Below are 23152 nucleotides of genomic sequence, written 5' to 3'. Positions count from 1 at the left end.
GCTGGCAGAGTATTGAAGTGACATAGACCATGAGATGACAAGAGACAAAGAATAAACACGTATACACATGGTCTTCTGATCTCCCTTCCTCTTCTTATAAAGTCATCAGGATTTAATCATGGGAGCTCCACCTTAATGAACTTATTGAATTCTAACCCTTCCAAAAGCCCCCACATTTGAGAATTTTTTTAAAGCAGAATAAGAGGAAATATATGACTTAGTGCTAGAATTGAACCACAGGAGTAGATTACATCATAGTCATTGAGGGAGATGGAAAAAAGGAAGGCTAGAATTGCAAAAAATAGGGGTTGGGGATGGGGCTCAGCAGTAGAACTTTCACCTAGCACATGCGAGGCCCTGGGTTCGATCCTCAGCACCACATAAAAATAAATAAATAAAATAACAGTATTGTGGTTCAACTACAACTAAAATATAAATATTTTTTTAAAAATTAAAAAATATCAAAGTTAGAAAAGCTGAAAAGAAAAAAAATGAACGAATCAGAATGTAGGTGGTGGGTTTAGGATGGTTCATTACAAAATTCTTACAAGTTTTTCTATCTTCAAAATTTTTCACAGGAATGTTAGAAATAAGAATAAATTACATTTTGTAAATATCCTACACAAGAAGAAATTAAAATAATGGGATTAAAAATACATATGTTCTATTTGAGATAGTGAGAACACTGGCTCACTGGTGTTGGAAAACCATATCAAAGAAAACCCATAAACTTTGGTTGGTCTCTTGAAAAGCTGCCTCAGAACACACTAACCCTAAAGGTTAACCTTTTGTTTAAATCTACACAGACAACATTGATAGCATTTACAACTAAGGCCCAATCTCAAATTTCAGTTATTAAGATTCCACAAATTCTGTAAAAAAAAAATAGTTTATTATAAAAATTAATAGGATAGTGAGTGGCTTTTTACAGCACACAAAAAAAAATCCTATTAAATGATAACCTTAGCAAAGAGAACCTTGGGAAACATTAAATTTTAGTTGAGTTTCAACACTGCACTGTATATTTTTTTCCAAATTAATAGAAAAAATAATTATTGTCATTAAATAGAAGCTAAAATCCATCTGGATTTTTGCTAGCAATGGAGCAACTTAAATATAGGTGTAAATGAAACAGAACAGGTACTTTCCTACAACCCAAACAAAGCAATTACCAGATTTTGAACTATTTCACCATAAGCCAACTTCTGAAACAATAGTATTTTGAGTTAGTAAAAGAACATTTTTGTAGTATCTAGAAACATTTTTTTCTAGTATCAATAATACTTACAGAATAGCTCAAAAAGAAATACTGCATTTAGAATTTGGGTTGTATGTGAAAATGGCTTTCAAAAAAATTAAAAAGCCTATCAATAGAAAAACCACCCTTCTCAAAAAAAATAATAATAATCTAAAACTTTTAAAAAACCGAATCTAAGAAATAAGAGACAGAATAATGAGGACAAGGTGATAACATTCAGAACCAAAAAAAAGATGGACACAAAATAAACAATAATATCAGAAGTGGAACATTGGACAATGAGTAAGAGAAAAAAGTCACTAGAAACAAATGACATGCTGTTTCTGAAGTATAGTCATCAAAGTGTGAGCTTTGTTCTCCTTACTTACATGGCTAACTCATATTTTAGCCTACTAACTAATGTTACTTCTTATTTATTTCTCCTAGATACTTTCCATAACAACCACACTGCTGCCCTATTTTATTTTTTTTATTTATTTATTTTTTTATTGGTTGTTCAAAACATTACAAAGCTCATGACATATCATCTTTCATACATTTGATTCAAGTGAGTTATGAACTCCAATTTTTACCCTAAATACAAATTGCAGAATCACATCAGTTACACATTCACAATTTTTACATAATGCCATATTAGTGACTATTGTGTTCTGCTGCCTTTCCTATCCCCTACTATCCCTCCTCCCCTCCCCTCCCATCTTCCCTCTCTACCTCATCCGCTGTTGTTCAATTCTCTCCCTTGTTTCCCCACCCCTTTCCTCTCACAACTTCTTATATGTAATTTTGTGTAACATTGAGGGTCTCCTACCATTTCCATATGCTTTCCCTTCTCTCTCCCTTTCTCTCCCCCCACTCGTCTCTGTTTAATGTTAATCTTTTCCTCATGCTCTTCCTCCCTGTTCTGTTCTTAGTTGCTCTCTTTATATCAAAGAAGACATTTGTCATTTGATTTTTAAGGATTGGCTAGCTTCACTTAGCATAATCTATTCTAATGCCATCCATTTCCCTGCAAATTCTATGATTTTGTCATTTTTTAGTGCTGCGTAATACTCCATTGTGTATAGATGCCACATTTTTTTATCCATTCATCTATTGAAGGGCATCTAGGTTGGTTCCACAATCTAGCTATTGTTAATTGTGCCGCTATGATCATTGATGTGGCAGTATCCCTATAGTACACTCTTTTAAGATCCTCAGGGAATAGTCCGAGGAGGGCGATAGCTGGGTCAAATGGTGGATCCATTCCCAGCTTTCCCAGGAATCTCCATACTGCTTTCCAAATTGGCCTCACCAATTTGCAGTCACACCAGCAGTGTACAAGTTTACCCTTTTCCCCACATCCTCGCCAGCACTTGTTGTTTGACTTCATAATGGCTGCCAATCTTACTGAAGTGAGATGGTATCTTAGGGTGGTTTTGATTTGCATTTCTCTGACTGCTAGAGATGGTGAGCATTTTTTCATGTGCTTGTTGATTGATTGTATGTCCTCCTCTGTGAAGTGTCTGTTCAGGTCCTTGGCCCATTTGTTGATTGTGTTATTTGTTATCTTATTGTCTAATTTTTTGAGTTCTTTGTATATTCTGGATATTAGTGCTTCTCTATTTTAGAATGGCACAAGGGTCTCATTTGGGCTCAACAGGATACAGAATAGGAAATTTTTTAAAAAGAAAAAAAAAGGTTCCATGGCCTAATGATAATTCTATCCTGACACTCACCTGAATGTTTCAAATGTGTTGCTTTCATTATAAATGTCTATAAGTGAATATAATGCATCAAACTCAAATTCACATCAATAAATAAGGACCAACAACATGATTTTTCTTTGGAAGTAGGAAGTAGGAAGGTCTGCTCAAAACCACCATGGGCACTAGACCCCAAAGGGACAAAGATGGAAGAGGATGGTCAAAAATGTTGAACTGAGAAATATAATGTAACAAGCAAACTTATGAGGCCATCCCAGGAACTGCTGTTGCTGTTATTCTTTATAAAAATATAAAAATTAGAAACACAGGCTTCAGCAGGAGGGAAGCCCATTAGGGCTCTGATTAGTCTGTCAAAAATAAAACCTGTTCAAACTATGGTTGGAAGATTTGGAAGGCTGCCCACAGCCCATCTATGGCAGCTGCAAGTCCACAGGGAGCTCAAGTGGCACTAGTGCAGACTCAGTACTAGATAAAGACACAAGCCAGATGAAAAGATTTATGCAATTTAAGATGAAAGCAACAATAAAAACCTCCTTTGAATGAGTGATTGGGGTCCTTTAAACTTAAAAGCACAAATCCATCTATACACACACATGGGCATGGACTTGTTGAAATGGCAACAAAGTCCAAGGAGGCAATATAAGTTAAATAAATAAATACTGCCAAGGGGCCACAGTACAATGAAGCTCGTGCTGTGTTACTCGGAGACTAAGGCAGATGGAGCACAGCACTATCCAGACTTAAGTGTCTGCTGCAAAGAAAGTCCAGGGATTATAATGAGCCTCTGATGAGTATTACAACACAGAAGGCTGGGATGTAATTTAGATTGTTCCGCACACATAATGCCTTGTTCTGATTTTGCATATTGCCCATGTAATAGAAGATGCTGTTTAAGATACAAGTGAATTTTTTTTTGATACCTGTGAAATTCATCAATGTGCAATGTCCTGAAGTTACTATGTATTTGTCAATGATAGCTTTCAAAATTACTCATGGAAGCATCAAATAATATAAAACAATTTTTAAGAATGCTGTAAGCAGGCACTTGCAATAAAATAAATGATCCCAACAATATAATTCTAATAAAGCATGAGAAGTTAGGGAAATGAAATAAAACCTTAACATATCACCCACTTATTATTAATATCATTTTGTATAAATAATTTTTAGATACTTGATCGGTGAACCAATGAGAGCCAGTGGCTTTTAAATACAATAGAACATAACACTGTGTAATATTCTACCAATTTGACATAAGACTCTTTAAATTAGTCAATATATTAAAAAATGTGATATTAGTCAGAAGTAGGTACATATAGAACAGAACAAAAAGAAAGTGGTACTCTGTCTACCAATTCTTTAAAAGTCATAGTCTTCAAAAGGTGGAGCCTAATACCTTTCTCTTTCAGAGGTGATTGGACTTAGTTACTTTCTGCTAGCAAACAGAATGTGATGCCATGACTTCTGAGGCTACACTTGAAATACTAGCTTCTTCCAGGTTCTTTTTCCTCTGGGACCACTACTTCTACACAAGTCAGCACACCCTGTCACTAGGACATCCAGTCTAGCCAGAGGCCCCTGTAAACAGAAACTGAGTCCAGCACCCACTCACCAGCCATGTGAGTATGCTGCATTCAAGGTAGATTTCCCAGCCTCAGTTAAGCCTTTTGATGACTATTAGGCCTGGGGTGAAATCTGAACTCCACCCTTCCAGGAGACCCTGAATCAGAACTGTGAAACTGAGCTGTTCCTAAATTTCTGACTCATAGGCACTGAGAGAGAGAGACAATAAATATTTTAAGCCACTAAGCCTGTGGGTAATTTGTTTTGGAGAATTAATTAATACAATATTAAACTCAGAAAAAAAGACCTAACACAAAGAAACTTGGTATATGAAAAGTCAATATTCACATTGGAAGGAAAGGAAATTGAATTAACAAATGATTCTAAAAAAGTTAATCACAATTTGGAGGGGGAGAAAATCAAAACTGAACATTTATTTAACTCATTATAATGAGAAAATAACTTTCAGTTAAGTTAAACATTAAAAGTAATAAATAAAAAGTAATAAAAGAATATGAAATAAAATAAAGGCAAACGGTCTTTTAAGGGTAGAAAGAGGTCTTTCAAAACATTTAACAAAAAACAGAAAACATTTTTAAAAACCTTATGAATTTAATTTTAAAAGTCAAAAAATGCCATAAATAAGGTTCAAAGAAAATCAGCATGAAAAAAAAATGCAGCATATATTAATAACAAAAACCTCAACATCTCTAAAATTATACAATCCTTAAATATTACTTTTTAAAAGAAAATCCTGAAAGAAAAGGGAGTAAAAGCAAGAAAAAGCATTCCATCAAGAAGTAAAATATGGAGATAATACATAAAAATATAAAGATGCTAAAACACACTAATAATAAAGTGAATGCGAATGCAAAGTATCATTTTGTTTGTTTTTGCCTATAAGACTGCAAAGATTTTAAAAACTGACAATACTCAGTGTGGGAAAATAGAACCTATCATGCTTTCCTGGGAATACAGATGGCTATGATCTTTACTGAATAGAACATGGCATTATGTACCAAAATGTTACATGAACAAATCTTATGATGCAAAGGGCACACTCCTAGGAATTTCTTTCACATTTTCAATGATATAATCAAAGATTTTCAACACATCGTTACTTATAACAGTGAAAGACTTAAAACAACCTAGCTATCCACAAATATGTAAATTAACTGGCATGCAAACAACAGAATAATTTGGAAATTATTAATTGTCATTAAAAAAGACAATTCATAGATGTATTGCTTGACAATTTGTCTTGAAAATAAGTTGGAAAACTGTCCATAGAATGTGAACCCATTTATTTATGTGAAATTTTATACACATCATCATCATCATCATCATCATAGTCATGAAAAGAGGATGATGAAAAATATGAACCAAAATGATAACACTGCAGTCAAAGCAATAGGGAATACACAGATATGAGTGGTAGGAACATAAAGCTAAGAGAATAATTCTATAAACTGGGCTTACTATTTCTGACCGCCATAAGTTTTCTTTTGAAAAGCAATTTACCTGCCACCCTATGTGGCTTAAGTCAATAGGATATGTTACATTCCTCAGCAAATAACCTGTTATCTACAAAAGAAATGCAAGCCTGAAATGCCAACAAAAACACCATAAGTTACCCTAAACAAGGGGTACTTTTGTGACTCTTACACAGACCAGATTCCAGAACTCAGGGAAATACGGATAATTCTACCTAACCATAAAATCTATAAGAACAAGTTACAATTAAAACCAGTCAGCATAGGCCAATGTGACCCAGAGTAGTCATGCACAATGGGAAGTTGAAAGTCTTATGTCATCCTGCTCTCAGTCAAAAGTCAGGACATGGATTTAGGTAGGATTCTGGAAACTTCCCTGAGACTCTAATAAAACTGGAGGTAAGAGATTGTCATCCTTTCCTCTCTGGGAAGACCCACTCTCTCCTTGAGAGTGTCCCCTTTTTCCTTTCCCTATCCCTTCTAACAGACTCATGGTGGCTACTCTGAGCAACATGCCTGAAATCTTTCTGGCACAGTCACAGGAACAGGTGAGAAAAGACTTCCCCATGGCAGGCCCTTCCTCTGTAACAAAAGGACTTCTACTTTCTTCTTTATATTTTTCCACACTACTTAAATCTTTAATAATGGATATGTATTACCTTTATATATTAAGGCAAAATCACTAAGATATTTTTGCTACAACAGATATTTTTAACATAAATTAACTCAGGCAAAAAATAATATCAGAAAGTGTGAAAATTTTGTTGGTTTAGATAGAATTCCCCAGCATGTGAAGGTTTTGATCCAATCATGAGCAAGTTTTCACACAATTAAAGAGAAAGTCCCTTTAGGCTTCAAGACTTCCATCATTAAGCTGAGGAAGCTGAGAGTGCAAATAAAAGAATGGAAAGAAAATTTTCTCCCCTGTGTTTAATAAAACAAAATTGACAAGTCAATATCTTGGAGCAGATTTTTAGCTTGGGTGATATTGGTCTGCTTAAGAAGTGAAGTGTTTTAAAGGACCTGCAACTCAAAGGAATTACACCAAGGTTTAAGGCTAAGATTGATGGTGATGTTGGGTGAGTGCAAGTAACAATGGAAATTTAACAGTGTAGTTGTTAACAATTGCTATTTTGTTAGTTCTACTTAGAAAACAGCACTTGGTTTCCAATGATCTGTTTCTAGCCCTATCTTCCTCATAGGCCTTTAATTTATTTTTACAAGATGATTTGATAGAATTAAACATTTTCAAGAATGCATATATGGCATTCATAATAGAGATGTGTCTATTATTCTAAATAAAATTCAAAAAAAAACCAGAAACATTCAAAAAGAAAGAGAGCAGGAAGGAAAGAAGGGAGGGAAGAGAAACAAGAAAAAGGGAAAAAAAATTTTATACTTCAATTTGCTTCAGTGATAGTTTCTAATAAGTAATATTAGACACAGTGCAAAACAACCTCATTAGTATCCTTAAATTATACATTTTATTATGTATTTCCTACACTTACACATACATTTCTTTTTAGAAATGGTGTTTGTCCCACAGACACTAAAAATCTAAACAAAATAGAAAATTAAATAGAAAATTAAACAGTAATTATGGGAAAGGGACTAACTCAATTAAATTTTGAACAAAGTATTTGATGATATAATCTAAGTAAGGAATCGGGGAGAAATGGACACAATTAAGGAAATAATTCTGAAAGTATTTTAAATACTAGTAGAATGGAGCAAATGAGTGAAGGTGTTGGTTGGGTTCTCACTAGGAAAAAGGAAAATATACAGGAAGAGTTCATGTAATGCTGGGGGGTAGGGGGTGGGGCCCTAAGCAAAACACCAAAGTAGCAATCAATATATCCAGTAACCAGTTCTTAGGTTCTAATACCATTTTCCTGATATAAGGAACCAGGACTCTTAAGTAAAAAGGTTGATTCTGGGGCTGGGACAGGGAAGATAATAACATAAGCCTTGACTATCTTATGTCACAAACAAATAAGCACTCAGGGAAAAAATGGAAACATAAAAGAACACAGGAGCTTGCTTGAAGGTGTTCCCAACTGGTTAGAGGTGGGAGAAGTTGATCACTTAAAGTCAGCAGTGACTACAAAGCATTGAAAAAGAGCCTTGAATTTGCCTATTCTCTGAATCTTAGCAATATTGAATAGGTGTTTTTCTTCAAAAGGAAAATTAAGTGAAAACTAATTTAATTGTGTATAATGAATATGATACAAATATTTTTGTAAGGTAAGTTGAATAAAATACAAAATAATATTGCAGCCAGGCACAGTAGCAAAAAACTATAATCCTAGTGACTCAGAAGGCTAAGGAAAGAAGGTGGCAAGTTTAGGCAGAATGCTCCTGGGTTCAAACACCAATACAACACCAATAAAAAAAATATAATAATAATGGGGAAAAATATTTTTTTAAAGTAAGTTCCCTTTGTGATCATTCTCAGATATTTCAGAAATTAACTTTGCTGGCAGGGGCAAAAAAAAAATCTTTTCAATTTATCAATTATTCTTCTACACTAATTTCCAAAGAATAAAAGTTTTTTCACTCTCCTTTAAGTAATATATATGCATCTCTAATTGTTACATGAATAAAACAGAAAGCTGGTGAATTTAAAGATAATGATAAAGTTTTATTATCATTAGTACTAGTATACAATGGGTGGACCCTTGTAGCCTCATTTAAAAACACCTGATGTTAAAATTAGCTGAAGTTAAAGGACAGGTTGGGAGAAGCACAGAAATCATGACCAACAACAAAATATAGGAATTGGCACCCCTTTCATTTTATTTGCTCCTTTCACATCAATAAACATTTATTAAAGAACTGTTAGATGTCAGACATCATACCAGTTTTTATACATATCTGTGGGTCTACATAGATACTGAACATTACATATTGTTCTCTTGAATTATTCTAACCTTGTAAATAAGGTTAGAGAGGTCATAAAAAAATGAAGAAAGTTTTTTTAAAGAAGAGAGGCAATCAGGGATGTTAGGAACAGATAAACTATACAGTACTCTATACTCTTGATTCTTATACCCTGAAAAAAATGATTCCATTATCCAAAATGCAGCCTCAAAGTCAACATGGTAGTCACCCAAAGTGCTCTCTCCTGAAAAGATACAAATAACTTCCTCCTGCTTGTAATATTTCAGTTACTCCCCAAATCCCTATAGCAAGTCAGATTTTACAAGTCTAATTATGTTGAGATCTCTAGTCTCATCATTTCTATCTACTCTTTCATTAGCACATCATCCAACAACCAAACCTAGGAACATGCAATTTCTAGAACTGCCACACTTACATTTGTCTCTGGACACTTATAAATGCTCTCCCTTACTAAATCTTTAGTATTCTTCCCACATTTCTTGTTTTTTTTTTATCAACTCTTACTCATTCTTCAGATTAAATAAAACTGGTAAGTCTCAATCTTTCAGGTTGAGAACTCTACAGCAAGTCCACTCTGATTCTCCAAGTCTGAATTAGATTCCCTTTGTATGTTTCCATAACATAGCATATCTTATTTTCTCATCTTTACCCTTTATTGACTGTGAATTCTGTTAGGGCAGAGATTCTCATTCACTAGCCATATTTCAATGCCTTGTAATTAAATACAAAATAAGGTTCAATGTTCAATATAGTTTTATTAAAGAAATTAATTAATCAGTTCTAATAATTACTAAAAATTTTATTATTTTGATAAGCTAACCTCATAATTTCCTCTCCATAGTCTCTCTACATAACATTCAGAATGTCATGAATATTGTAGATATATAAATTGAGGGAAAGGCATTGCCCAGCCACATGTAACAAATTTTTTGTGTGTGTAGTAACTGTGTTCATGCATGTGCATTGGTCTAAAATCTCCATCTCTTACCTGATGGATTTAATTCACAGTTGAGTATGTTGATGGAGAAAGTGTTTTTTAAAGAAATTACACACACACACACACACACACACACACACACATTAAGAAAGTTAATTTTTTGGTTTTTTTATTTATTTTTTCAGTAAATAAATGGCCCAGCACTCATTAAGACAATAAAATATTAGGAGGATCAAGTAATTTTTATAATGCATTCAACTATAAGATTTTTTTTTCAATTAACAATATAGTTTTACAAAGTGTTTAGTTTGTTTTTCCTTAAAAGTGATGTTTTTCAACCTCTGCTCCACAGTATCCTAAAGATTCCCGGGAAGCTCAAAGGCCAAGGGAGGCTGTGGGAAGCCACCTGTAAAGCTACTTGAGAGGTCTTTACTTGGTACTGAGCCATGGGGGACTTAAGTCTTCCTTTGGAGAAGCATCCTGGCTTTCCAGTGTGTATCAGACTGCGCAAGGTGTGAGATCTCTGCACCCCTCTACTAGTGGGACAGTTCTGGTAGCTCCAACTGGTAGCTCCAGAGTTGGACATAACCCATTGGGAACTGGACAGCCCACCCCCTACCTTATTTGGCAAAGAATATTCCATGAAAAACTCTGATGCTTATCCATATAAATAAAGCAAGTGTGGGCTCCATCTCTCTCTCTAATGTAGAAACTCGATCCCTAAGATGGAACAGCTGTCCATTCCTTGCTTTAAAAAAATTACTTTCTGTGTACTGTGTTTTTTTCGTCACTTTCTCTGTATAAGCTTTTATTCTGCTACCAGCCTACTTCATGCAGAGGAACCCCAATTCTGTCGCCTGCCCCGGACCCAGGTGAGATCTAGCATCTGAATAGGGACCATCTACGTGGAAGCAAGGTAACTTGTAAGTGTTTGGCCCTCTCTCTCAAGAAAAGTGTGCTTATGGTTTATAATATTGTGGACTTAAGTATTATGGATAGAATTATTGTAGGTTTGAATATTGTGAGTTTAGTATATTGTGGATTGGTATATTGAGAGTAAGAGGAGAAAGGAAAGATTTCTTTTATCATGGGATGTTAAGCACCCGAAATTCTTTGTCTTCAGAGAAAGATATTTATTTTGCAATTCTGAAGATGATAATAAAACAAAGGAGAAAAATACAAAAACAGCCCAGATGCTAACCTATAAACAGGAAAAATGTATCCCTGGGCACAGGCAGGCACGAGACCCAATGCAAACAGCCCTAATAGCAAATAGCAGTGCCCCTGCTACCCGTACCTTAGGAGCCAAACCATAACAGTGGCAGCAGTAAGGAGGGTAACTCTCAGAAAAGGCAGAACACAGGTGGCTGGTGAAGTTCTGGAGGCGAACAGCAGTCTGCAGTGACCAAAGTGATCAGTGCAAGGTCATAGAATTCCATTGGCTTTTGGCCTGGCAGCACCTGGGGCCAACATATCCACACTAGGCCTGGCGGGGTCTGGCCAGGACTACCAATATTCTAACTCAAGATGGATGGGCATAGAGGGCACTCAGGACAGGAAGACTACAGGGTGGGGAGCCTGGGGTTATGGGCAAAATTTCAGGTCACATGGAAAACACAGGAAAATAGCTCCAACCACAAAGCCATGATACGAGGCAGGTCCAAAGCTTTGAACCCTGATCCCTACACCTCAATCAGAGTCACTTTGCTTTTATCTGTTAATTTCTTTCTTTCTTTTTCTTTTCTTTTTTTCCCCCTTTCTTTTCTTGCAGTGCTAGTTTGGAACGTAGGGTCTCACAGTCTCACATGTTAGGCAAGTACTCTACCACTAAGCTCCATCCTCAGCCCCTTTTTTTCTTTTTAAAGAATGGAATTCCAAGCAAGATTCTCTTTACAGAAGGGTTTACTATGTTAAAATAAGAAAAGGAAAAGTTTAAAAGTCACTGCCTTAAAGAATCAAAGGTGGGGCTAGAGATGCGGCTCAGCTTCAGTGCGCTTACCTAGCATTTGCGATCCTCAGCACCACATAAAATAAACAAATAAAATAAAGGCATTCTGCAGTCCCACCAGCAATGTATGAATTGTACCTTTTTCTCCACATCCTCGACAACACTTATTGTTTGTCTTCAAAATAGCTGCCATTCTGACTGGAATGAGATATCTTAAGAGTAGTTCTGATTTGCATTTCTCTAACTGCTAGAGATGAAGAGCATTTTTTCATATATTTGGTAATTGATTGTATATTCTCTTCTGAGAAGTGTCTGTTCAGGTTCTTGGCCCATTTATTGATTGGGTTATTTATTTTTTTGGTGCTTAGCTTTTTGAATTCTTTATATACCCTAGAGATTAGTGCTCTATCTGATGTGTGAGGGGTAAAAATTTGCTCCCAAGATGTAGGGTCTCTATTCACCTCACAGATTGTTTCTTTTGCTGAGAAGAAACTTTTTAGTTTGAGTCCATCCCACTTATTGATTCTTGATTTTAATTCTTGCGCCACAGGAGTCTTATTAAGGAAGTTGGGGCCTAATCCCACATGATGAAGATTAGGGCCTACTTTTTCTTCTATTAGATGCAGAGTCTCTGGTTTAATTCCTAGGTCCTTGATCTACTTTGAGTTGAGTTTTGTGCATGGTGAGAAATAGGGGTTTAATTTCATTTTGTTGCATATGGATTTCCATTTTCCCAGCACCATTTGTTGAAGAGGCTATCTTTTCTCCAATGAGTGTTTTTGGCACCTTTGTCTAATATAAGATAATTGTAATTTTGTGGGTTAGTCTCTGTGTCCTCTATTCTGTACCATTTGTCTACCAAACTGTTTTGATGCCAGTGTATCATGCTGCAGCCAATATAGAAAGTAGTATTGAAATTCCTTGGAAAATCGAGAATGGAACCACCATTTGACCCAGCTATCCCTTCTCCTCGGTCTATACTCAAAGGATTTAAAAACAGCTTATTACAGGGACACAGCCACATCAATGTTTATAGCAGCACAATTCACAATGTGGAACCCACCTAGATGCCCTTCAGAAGATGAATGGATAAAAAATTGTGGCATATATACACAATGCAATATTACTCAGCAGTAAAAGAAAATAAAATCATGGCATTTACAGGTAAATGGATGGAGTTGGAAAAGACAATGCTACGTAAAGTTAGCCAATCCCCAAAAAACAAATGCCAAATGTTTTCTCTGATATAAGGAGGCTGATTCATAGTGGGGTAGAGAGGGGGAGCATGGGAGGAATAGATGAACTCTAGGTAGGACAGAGGGGTGGGAGGGGAAGGAAAGGAGGCTGGGGGTTAGCAAGGATGATGGAATGTGATGGACATCATTATCCAAAGTACATGAATGAGGACACGAATTGGTGTGAACATACTTTATATACAACCAGAGATATGAAAAAAATGTGCTGTATATGTGTAATAAGAATTGTAAAGCATTCTGCTGTCATTTATTTTTTAAAAACTCAATTAAAATTCTTAAAAATAAATAAATCTCATAACCCCCAAAAAATAAATAAAGGCATTCTGACCATCTACAACTACAAAAAAAAAAAAAAAACATTTTTTTAATAAAAAATTTTAAAAATATAGTCAAGGGTAGACTGAGGTTTTCATTATATAATTAAATCCTGAGTGTCTTTCAGATTTCTTGATTAGACTAAATTCATCTGTGTCAGATTTTTTGTCTTCCATTTGGGATAAAATGTGAAATACTATTTAAAGACAGAAATATTCTGGTACAGGGAAAAGTGCTTGGGTTTTGAGATGTATATTTATTCTCTGATGAATCTATTTTTAAATTTATTTATCTTATTATGTTTAATGGCATTATTTATGTACCAATCTTCAAGTTAATGATTCATAACCCAGAACACCAAAATAATCTAATTGAACAGCAGAACAACCTACTGAAAATGCCAGCTACTGCTGTTTTATATTCTACCTCACTTTAATAGTTTCTTCATAAAAAAAAAGATCATATTAAATGGAAGGATCCATTGAAATCACATTTAATTAACATTTAAGCTACCTTGCAATCAGGAAACAAAAAGGAACCGGGGTTACTGAAACAAGGGGTGCTTCATCATACAACTTTCAGAAGACCAGTGGGAAAAATTTCATCTACCTGTGAGCTCACTGAAGAGTGATGAGCTGAAATAGAAATCCCTCCAACAGAAATCTCTTGCCATCCTGTGCACAACAGCATGGAATTGTGGAATGATGCTCAACAGGAAGTAACAGAAACACCTGCAATTAAGTTCCTCCTCTGTAACTTAACCAGTTAGGTAAATCTGAAATCTTTAAAGCTGAACACATATAATTATGAAATCTACTGAGCTGAGAAGACACCAACCAATTTTCATCTCTTCTGGGAAATCTTACATGAGCCTTTCTCACCCACTCTGGCACTCACTAGCAATACCTTAATTTGGCACTCAATATTGTTACCATTTTATAGTTATGTCCATTCTCCCATTTTCATGTTTCAATCCTTCCTCAATATCCTAAAGTTCTTAGAATTCTGCTAAGCATTTGTAAATACTAAATAAATGTGCTTGTTTAATTACAGTTATGGTTTTTAATAACACACATTTAAAATGCTAATAGAAAGCCAGTTTGGTAATCATATACTCCTTGAATGTTAGCAACTAAAGTAAGAGAGAAAATGAGTGATCTGATTAGGCTATATTGAGAGCCTGCAATCCACCTGATAGTAGTATCTCCATGCATGTATCACTTCCAAAGAACCAAGTATCCATTCTTTTCTAGAGCTACATCTTTCTTCTTCCTCCCACAATATCATATTAAAAACCAAAAATTTGGGTTTAAGTCCTAACTATGCCAAAGAATAGGCAATTAACATCATCTACTTGATCAGGCTATCCCTAGGTTTTTTGCTCCAACTCTGAATGATTCTACAAATCTAATTTCAGCTACCTTCATTTGAGAATGGCCCCTCTTTCAGTTCTAAAATTGCCTGTCTTCCATGATGTGCCCCATCACCATCAATATCCCTGCAGCCACACTCTGGGACTATTTCTGACTTCTGCAGAAATGTTAACATACTCATAAAACTATGTTCACTTTCAATAATAACACTGTTAAGTTTCTTGTCTGATCTTTACTTAATACCTGTGTGTTCATTTAATAAAAACACATGTCAAGAGACTGGCTGGATAGTACAGAAAAAGCACACATTTGGAAAAGCTTCTAGTGTATTCCTACTTTTAGCAACAAGGATAAGTATGACTTCATTTGCAAATAAGCACCAATAATAAATAAAACTAAATTATTTTCATATTAGCCACCAAAAAGTTTATTGTTTTTATTGTTTTTTTAAATTTTAATTAGAAACTTATAAGCCTTGAGAATAATCCTTTAATTTCTCCCATTTTGTAAGAAACTTATATTTATTGTCTCATCAACATTAAATGATATTAGTGTCACAATAGTTATTACAGTAAATGGCTTAGAAGGAAAATCCAGTAACAATTTTGATAGGTTTTATCAAATATATGAGGCTAGACAAAATTATATGAGCCATACACAAATTTAAGCAATTTAAATTAGTATCTATCAGTTGTGAATAATAAAGTTTTTCAGAATCTAACATAGTTTTGTTCTGCAAAAAGACTTAGCATATTACTCAAAAATCTTTCCTGGGAAAAGATACAAATTCAAAAATACCAAATTTACCTCCTTATATCAAGCAAAAACTTTCATAATAAAATAAAAAATGAAAAGTCAATTTTAAAAGTGAGATGTGCCTAATAGACCCTCTAGAAAATACGTAAAACATTATCTTTCCTTGGCCAAAATAATATCAACATTGTGCTATATTTGGGGGCTTTAACTTCAATAAATATTAAATAATCACATAAAATTTTTGATTAATGGTACAGTGAAGTTTTGTTTCACTTTTTAATAAAGTTAGAATGATTCACCATTAACAAAATCAGTAAAAATTATTTTTTCTGAGGTTGGGGTTGTGGCTCAGCAGTAGAGCACTCGCGTAGCACATGAGGGGCCCTGGGTTCAATCCTCACTACTACATAAAAACAAATAAATAAAATAAAGGTATTGTGTCCAACTCCAACTAAAAACTAAATATTTTTTTAAAAAATTATTCTTCCTCAAGTTATGACCACATCTATAAAGAAATAAAGCATTAATTGGGAAAAAATAAACAATAAATAATAATTTCATGTAAAATCATGAAATTTTAAAAATCAGGCCAGCAAAGAATATTCATTTTGTGTTGTCTAAAATACTGTATCACTGTATTAAAGATAGCAAAATATTTTATTTCTAATCAATTCATTTAATCACTGCATTTACCTTGTTTGTATCTCCCATTTTAAAAGATACAAACTCGTGTTTAAGTAATTTTCCTGGGGTCACACAGTAAATAGCAGAGCTACATCCAGACTATTTAACCCAGTGACCTGTGTATGTAAGGACTATGCTAAATGCCTCCCAGTTATTCACCACTCCCAAAAAACATGGGGCAGAATAGGTTATTGACTTCATAAATGCTACTGCAGCATTTAGAAACAATTTAATTTTTCTGTGCTTGAAACCAAGAACTGACCAAAACAACAACAACAACAAAAAAAAAAAAAACCAGGTGTGTGTGTGCATGAATGTTGGAGAAAAAGGACAAGGCTGAGCCCCTTATATGAGCCAAGACCACCCTTAATAAATTCCAAGAAGGGGGGGAAAAGGGTACTAGACAGACAATTTAACCACTATGTAAAAAGTAAATATACAGGTGGTGCACACCTATAATCCCAGCAGTTTGGGAGGCTGAGGCAGGATCACAAGTTCAAAGCCAGCCTCAGCAACTCAGCAAGACCCTAAAGCAACTTAGACCCTGTCTCCAAATATAAAAAGGGGTTAGGGATGTGGCTCAGTGGTTAAGTGCACTTGGGTTTAATCCCTGAATACCAAAAAAAAAAAAAAAAAAAAGCTAAATAAATACTCAAAGTCTCATTCAAATGAGGGAGGAGTGGGAAAGGACTAGATTTACATGCAATATTAATTAATAGAAAAATGAAAAATATAATGAGCTATGTTTGAACTTAATGAGTAATGAAGCCCTTATTTTGGTACTGTCCTTGCAGCTCTTTCAATTGCCATTTAGAATTTGAAGTTCCAACACTGAAAAAAGAAAACTGAAAGACAGGTGCATTCCAAAACATCTTCCCTTTTGCAATTTTTCTTTTCCATTTATTACCTGAATCTTTAAACGCTCAAGGAGGAGTTAAACCAATTCAACTATATATATAAAATGTAAAATTGGAAATGCCAGAAAATCAACATGACCTTTCAAGTGTAACATTTCCCACAATCATTTAGCTAATACTAGAAAAACATTTTACAATGTTTAAAGCATAATCTCCACATGTAATATTTTCAGCAAATATAGAGCAAAGTACTTAAAAATCAACCACATATTTAAACTCAAACCACAATTAAGTTTAAACTACCACTTTTTCTGCAACAGTTAAACTACCTATTAAACATTCATAACCATATTAATGTGCTATACTTTTCAAATACAAAACTGATATAACCACACCACCATATCCCAGTCATCTCTTATAATAAACTGACCCTCAACTCGCTCATATTAATTTTACAACAAAATGTGCTGTCATGTTGGGGATGTAGCTCAGTGGCAGAGCACTTGCCTAGTACACAAGGTTCTGGATATCTGCTTGATGTCCAGAACTGACAAAAAAAAAAAAAAAAATGTGTGGTTGCATGTATGTTGGAGAAAAAGGACAAGTCTGAGAATAAAATGTCTTTAGCTCTTTTACCCTTCTATGAGCCAAGACCACCCTTAATCAATCCCAAGGTACTGCTTCAATAGCATAGTTTCTAACCAGCCAGATTCCTTAGTCAAAAATACTTTTAACAAAGATAAAAATTATATAGTCAATGATATTACCATAAAATTAAATCTTGTATAATAACAAATGTAGTTTTTATATGTTCAGATCTAATCATACATTTGATAAAAGCAACAGACATGCAAATCAATGCTACTAGATGTCAAACTTTCCCAAAGACATAATCTCTCCTTCAAATAAACTACCACTCTTAAATTTTTTTATTCTATAATGAAATAGCAATACTTGAGAATATATCTTTTTTTTTCTCCTTTGACTAAGTATTTCCAAAAGATGCTAAATAGAAAATACTTTCTCTCAGACTTCTCTTTTCTGCACCTTTCCCAGCAGGAGAAAAAAATTAGCAAAACAAACTAAATCATAGTTCACCTCTTCCCCTTTATCAAATGCTAAGAATACATATCCTGCTGTTTTTAATACCTACAAATCAGGAAGAAGAAAAACTCAAGGAAACAAAATGAGCAATTTAATACCTTGCTAAAGTAAAATTCTGTCCTTAAAACTGAGTATAGTTCCTATCAACTTTGTCTATTCCATTCATATTTCTTTCATGCAAAGAGGAAAGAGCAAGGTTAAAATATAAAGAGAAAAACAGTAAAACATCAACAAAGAAACTAATTACCTCAACTGTCATAGAGAAAAATCAATAAGATCCAGTGAATTCATATGTGCAGATAAATTTTTAGGGATTTTTTTTTTTTGAGGGGGGGAAACCCTTAGAATAAAATGTCTTTAGCTTTTTGTATACTTGACATTCTTCTCCATTGCCTGCCACAGTCTGGCTGGGCACAATTCACCAGCCACTTGTCAAGCAGAAAGGAACTTTATATTTAGAACACACGCGGCACCACAGGAGGTCTTCAGGAATTCCCTCAGACCCAACTGCCACCACCGGCTTCGAGCCTCTCCACCACCTCACCCCTGCTCTTGAGGCTGATTGGCTGGGTCGTGTGGGCAGAGCCAAAAGAGTCCCCCAATGAGCAGCTCCATGGTCTGAAAGGGGGGGGGGGACGGCCCAATGAGCATCACTACAGAGGAGCCAATCAGCTGGCAGCTGGAAGTTTGCTGGGGCCACTGTGAGCCAATCAGCTGGAATTTTGCTGGGGCCCCTTCGGCTCTGGCTCTCAACAATTGCATAGAGAAAGCTAGGAAAAGATGACCTCTGTGGCAGGGAGCAAACAGGGCTCAGTCTTACTTAACAGCAGCAAAACCAGAGGAAAGATGCTTTGGGGGAGGAGATGATCACATTGAGCATTCATAAAAAGAATGTTCATGAGCATTTTATCAGGAAAGGAATATATTGTCTCCCCTAAATATAAAACAGGCAGGATCAGCATGGCAAGAACAAAACAGGAGGATTAAAGGATCCCTGAGAATGGTTCACATTCCAAAGAAAGTAAGAATGAGACAAACTCAAGTAGGAAAAAGACAAAAACCCAACTAGACAAAAATAAGCTCTTTTATTCTGAGAGAAACAGAATAAGATAAACCACCAAAAACAAAACATCTACACCCAGAAACCAAACTCACACACAGTCTCACAACAGGAGAAAAAAGGACAATATATTTTATAATCTTAAAAGAAAACCTGAGGCAGAAGGATTGCAGGTTCAAGGCTAGCTTCAGGAATTTAGTGAATTCCTAAGCAACTTAGTGAGACCCTGTCTAAAAAAATAGAGACAGCTGGGGAGGTAGCTCAGTGGCAAAGCATCCCTGAGTTCAGTTTCTAGTACCAAAAAGAGATAGAGAAAATAATTGAGAGTAAAATAGCCATCTTATTGGTCAGTTCTGCCCACAGAAGAGTCCTACTCCAGCTGTCATCCTAAAGGATAGAATCTCACTGTGGCTTTGACAGGCATTTCCCTATTGGTTAGTGATGCTGAGCATCTTTTCATGCGCTTATTGTCCATTTATATATGTTCTTTGGAGATAAAAGTCCTATGATCCTTTTTAATTTTTAATTTTTTGTTTTTGTTTTACAGAAATTTTTATATATTGTGGATATAAATCCCTTAGCAGATATATGAACTGCAGGGCTTTTTAAAAATAATTTTTCTAATCCTTAATTTCTCAGAATTGGTTATATATAATATTTTGAATGTGTTTCTTGTCTTTATTTTTGTAAAATATTCAAAATACCCCAAAAGAAGTACACAATAAAAAATAATATTCTGTCCCATCCCTAGTATCTAGCTACCAAGGTCCAATCCCCATTAATATTTTCCACTTTATCCCCTCCAGAGATACCCTATGTATACAAAAGAAAACACATATCTTAATTCAGTCTTCTCCAAAATAATAACCTACTAGGTTATTATTCTTCACCTTGATTCATTATTCTTCACCTTCCTTTTTGACGTAGTGTCTTGAAGATTACTTCATTTCAGTACATATTTAAACTGCCTAATTCTCTTTAGCAATTATTAAATATTCCACTGTGTATACCTTATTGATCCTATTCCCTAAGGATGGGCATTTGTTTCCAATTACAGTGTATCCTCCAGCTACAGAACAAGATGATTTTTCAAAAGGTAAACATAACTGCTACATTTTTCAAAAGAAAGATAAAAGTGTGTGTGTCAATGTGTCATTACAAAGACCTATCTCAATAAACTTTTGGAGAAAATTGTAAAGATTAAATTTTTATGATTTATTACACAGAAGAAAGTTGTATACTTTTATCTTCTGGGAATTCTAAACCTAAGAAGTAAAAATCAAGTTATATAGTTACCAAACCAAGCAGAAGTTCAACAAGGTTTTGAAAGTCACATAAGAATGATTGTTAGGGTTATGTGTATTTGCATGCTTGAGAAGGCCAGACCAAGCACATAGCAGTCCAATTCTCAGAGTCATTTAAGAGAGGTAAAGGGCTCTAATGGCAAATCAGGGACCTATAAAAAGTAGAGTTAAAGATGGATCTGGCAGGAGCCACCACCATCACCACCACTTGAGCAAAATAGAACCCTTTAATTTTAAATTTAAAAGGAGGCACAAAGGCTAGAGTTTGACCAACTATTCCAGTTGAATTCAGCAAAAACTGCTTAAGCACCAATTAAGTCCAAATCCTTGAGTTAAATGTGCTGGTGAGGGGCACAGAAAAGAGTAAGACACAGCTTCTACTTTATGAAGTTTCCAAGGATGGGCACAGATAGCAAGTTCAAAGCCAGCCTCAGCAATTTAGCAAGGCACTAAGCAACTCAGTGAGAGCCTATCTCTAATAAAATATAAAGTAGTGCTGGGGATGTGGCTCAGTGGTCAAGTGCCCCTGAGTTCAATCCCCAGTAACCACCCCCCACCAAAAAAAAAAAAAAAAACCCAAAGAAAAAAGAAGTTTCCAGTCTAACATATGAATAGACAAATCCACAAAAGAACTCTAATCCAGGCAAAATCAAGCAAATGACAAGAGAGATATACAAAGAATAAGACATGTAGAAATTTCATCAAGGAGATAGACTCTCTAGAATGACATATTAGAATATTACTCAGCAGAGGACCAAAAGGTTCTTGCTACCATCACTATTATTTCTAATCTTCTCCCATTCAACATACTACTTTTATACCCGTGGATGGGAAAAACTTGAAAAACACATTTTGCTGTAGCCTTTTATTAAAGGAGTAGATTTTTTTAACACAAAATAAAGATAAAAGATAAAATAATTTTTTAGCAAGAGAAGAAAGACTTGGAACAGGCATAATGTTAACATGGCATAAAACAAACTAATTCCACTTTTACTCAGCCTCAATTATATTGTCTAATAAATGATTTACAAATGACTTTCATATAAATTCTTAAATTAAGCTCAAAGCAATCCTATGTCAGGCAGAGGTTATCCTCTCAAGTAGCCAATCCCCCATAAGAGTCCCCAGTGATCCTTACCTTATACTCTTATGGTCTATGAATCCGAAAGAATACATTAAAAAACAAATATAGATAAATCATAAAAGGCACTATAGTTTCCATATTGGTACCTTGAATACTGCTCTGTGGAAGCCAACTCCCATAGCAAGAGGACAGCTTCATGAAAAACCTTTCATGGAAAGGAACCAACTTGCCAGCCACGTGAGCAGGTCATCTTGAAACTCAATCTCTTAGCTTCAGCCATGCTCTAAAAACTTCAGCTCTGAGAGCAACTTCACAAGATCCTGAAGTAGAACCCCCAAAATGCTGACCTATAGCAACTATGACATCACAAATGAATAATTTTTCATCCACTAATGCTGCAGGCTGGACGGCGGGGCCCGCGTGAGCCTTGGCTCCGCTTCTGCCCGCTGCTGTTTTCACCTGCTGCCTTCCTGCTGGGCGCTTTCGCGGGTCGCTGTCAGTGCACGCCGGCTTGCGATGCTGCAATCCGGCTGAGCACAAAAACACAAGCCAGATGGAACTGAAACAAAGTTTTATTTTGTGAGAGGCCGTGTGCGTCCCCCTAACAAGCCGGTCCACACACCCACACCCGTGTGTCCCTACCGGACCCGGGGGGCTCCACTTCCCCCGGAACACCCTCCTACCATCCTTCCCCAACCAATGGGAACTCTCCAGGAGTCTTGTAACTTGAGTCCCCAAATGGGCCTAAGTGAACAGTAGGAGCCCAATTTCCATATGAATGTAATACTTTGCAGTGGCTCCTAGCATCTGCCCCCTTCTGTTTAATTAAGCAATGGCAATGTGGCTAGGGACCGTGCCTGGTAGGTTGTCCAATTTAACATGTGGTTCTTACCCGTCATGGGAGAACTGACTTTTACACGTCAGTTTCCTGTCTTAGGTTGAATCCACTGTAATCAGATCAACCCGTCACTGACTACCGGTCTAGCATAGCCATGCTTGTGGATAGGCCTAAGCACCAGTGGGGGGGTGAGGTTCTTGCCTCACCTCTGTTGGCCCCCAAATTTAACTTTGGTGCCAGTGGGGGGGTGAGGTTCTTGCCTCACCTCTGTTGGCCCCCAAGTTTTAGACCATCACTAGTAGAAGGGAGGAAGATACAGAAATGCCACGACACCAAGCCAATTGACGGCTCCTTAGGAAGAACAGTAACACTGGTGACACAGCAGCTAAGATATTTCAGCACTACCATAATTCACTGTATCAACAAATAGAGCACAATGCATACAGGTGATACATAGTCCAGGCAAGTTGTGTAAGCAGTTCAAAGTGGAGGAGTCTATCAATATGTCCATTTCCTCCCAAAGTAAATTAAGTCCTTGATTGAGCAGTTCAAAGTGGAGGAGTCTGTCAATATGTCCATTTTCTCCCAAAGTAAATTAAGTCCTTGATTGAGGATACTTATTGAGTTATATTGATTGATGTATCAGTTTATATAGTTTACTGTGATAGCTATCATAGAAGTTGTAGTTTGGTTTTATCTTAGTCTTCACCGGCATTGG

General features: G+C 35.6%; 1 protein-coding gene across 3 annotated transcripts in view; it reads right to left on the bottom strand.

Annotated features, from left to right (window-relative positions):
- The window catches only part of Immp2l (inner mitochondrial membrane peptidase subunit 2), an 868756-nt gene that overhangs the window by 829715 nt on the left and 15889 nt on the right, over positions 1 to 23152 (bottom strand). Inside the window, exon 3 of one of the 3 annotated variants that reach the window (XM_078040070.1) lies at positions 13984 to 14105. The exons of the other annotated variants lie outside the window; for them this stretch is intronic. Within the exon in view, the coding sequence (XP_077896196.1) occupies positions 13984 to 14047 (64 nt within the window). The 5' untranslated portion in view covers positions 14048 to 14105. The remainder of the gene's footprint in view (positions 1 to 13983; positions 14106 to 23152) is intronic. 3 annotated transcript variants of the gene reach the window in all.

The sequence above is a fragment of the Ictidomys tridecemlineatus genome, chromosome 2 (genome assembly GCF_052094955.1).
Source record: "Ictidomys tridecemlineatus isolate mIctTri1 chromosome 2, mIctTri1.hap1, whole genome shotgun sequence".
NCBI classification, from domain to species: Eukaryota; Metazoa; Chordata; class Mammalia; order Rodentia; family Sciuridae; genus Ictidomys; species Ictidomys tridecemlineatus.
Note: the sequence above shows the minus strand (reverse complement) of the source record. Positions and strands in the feature narration are given on the sequence as shown.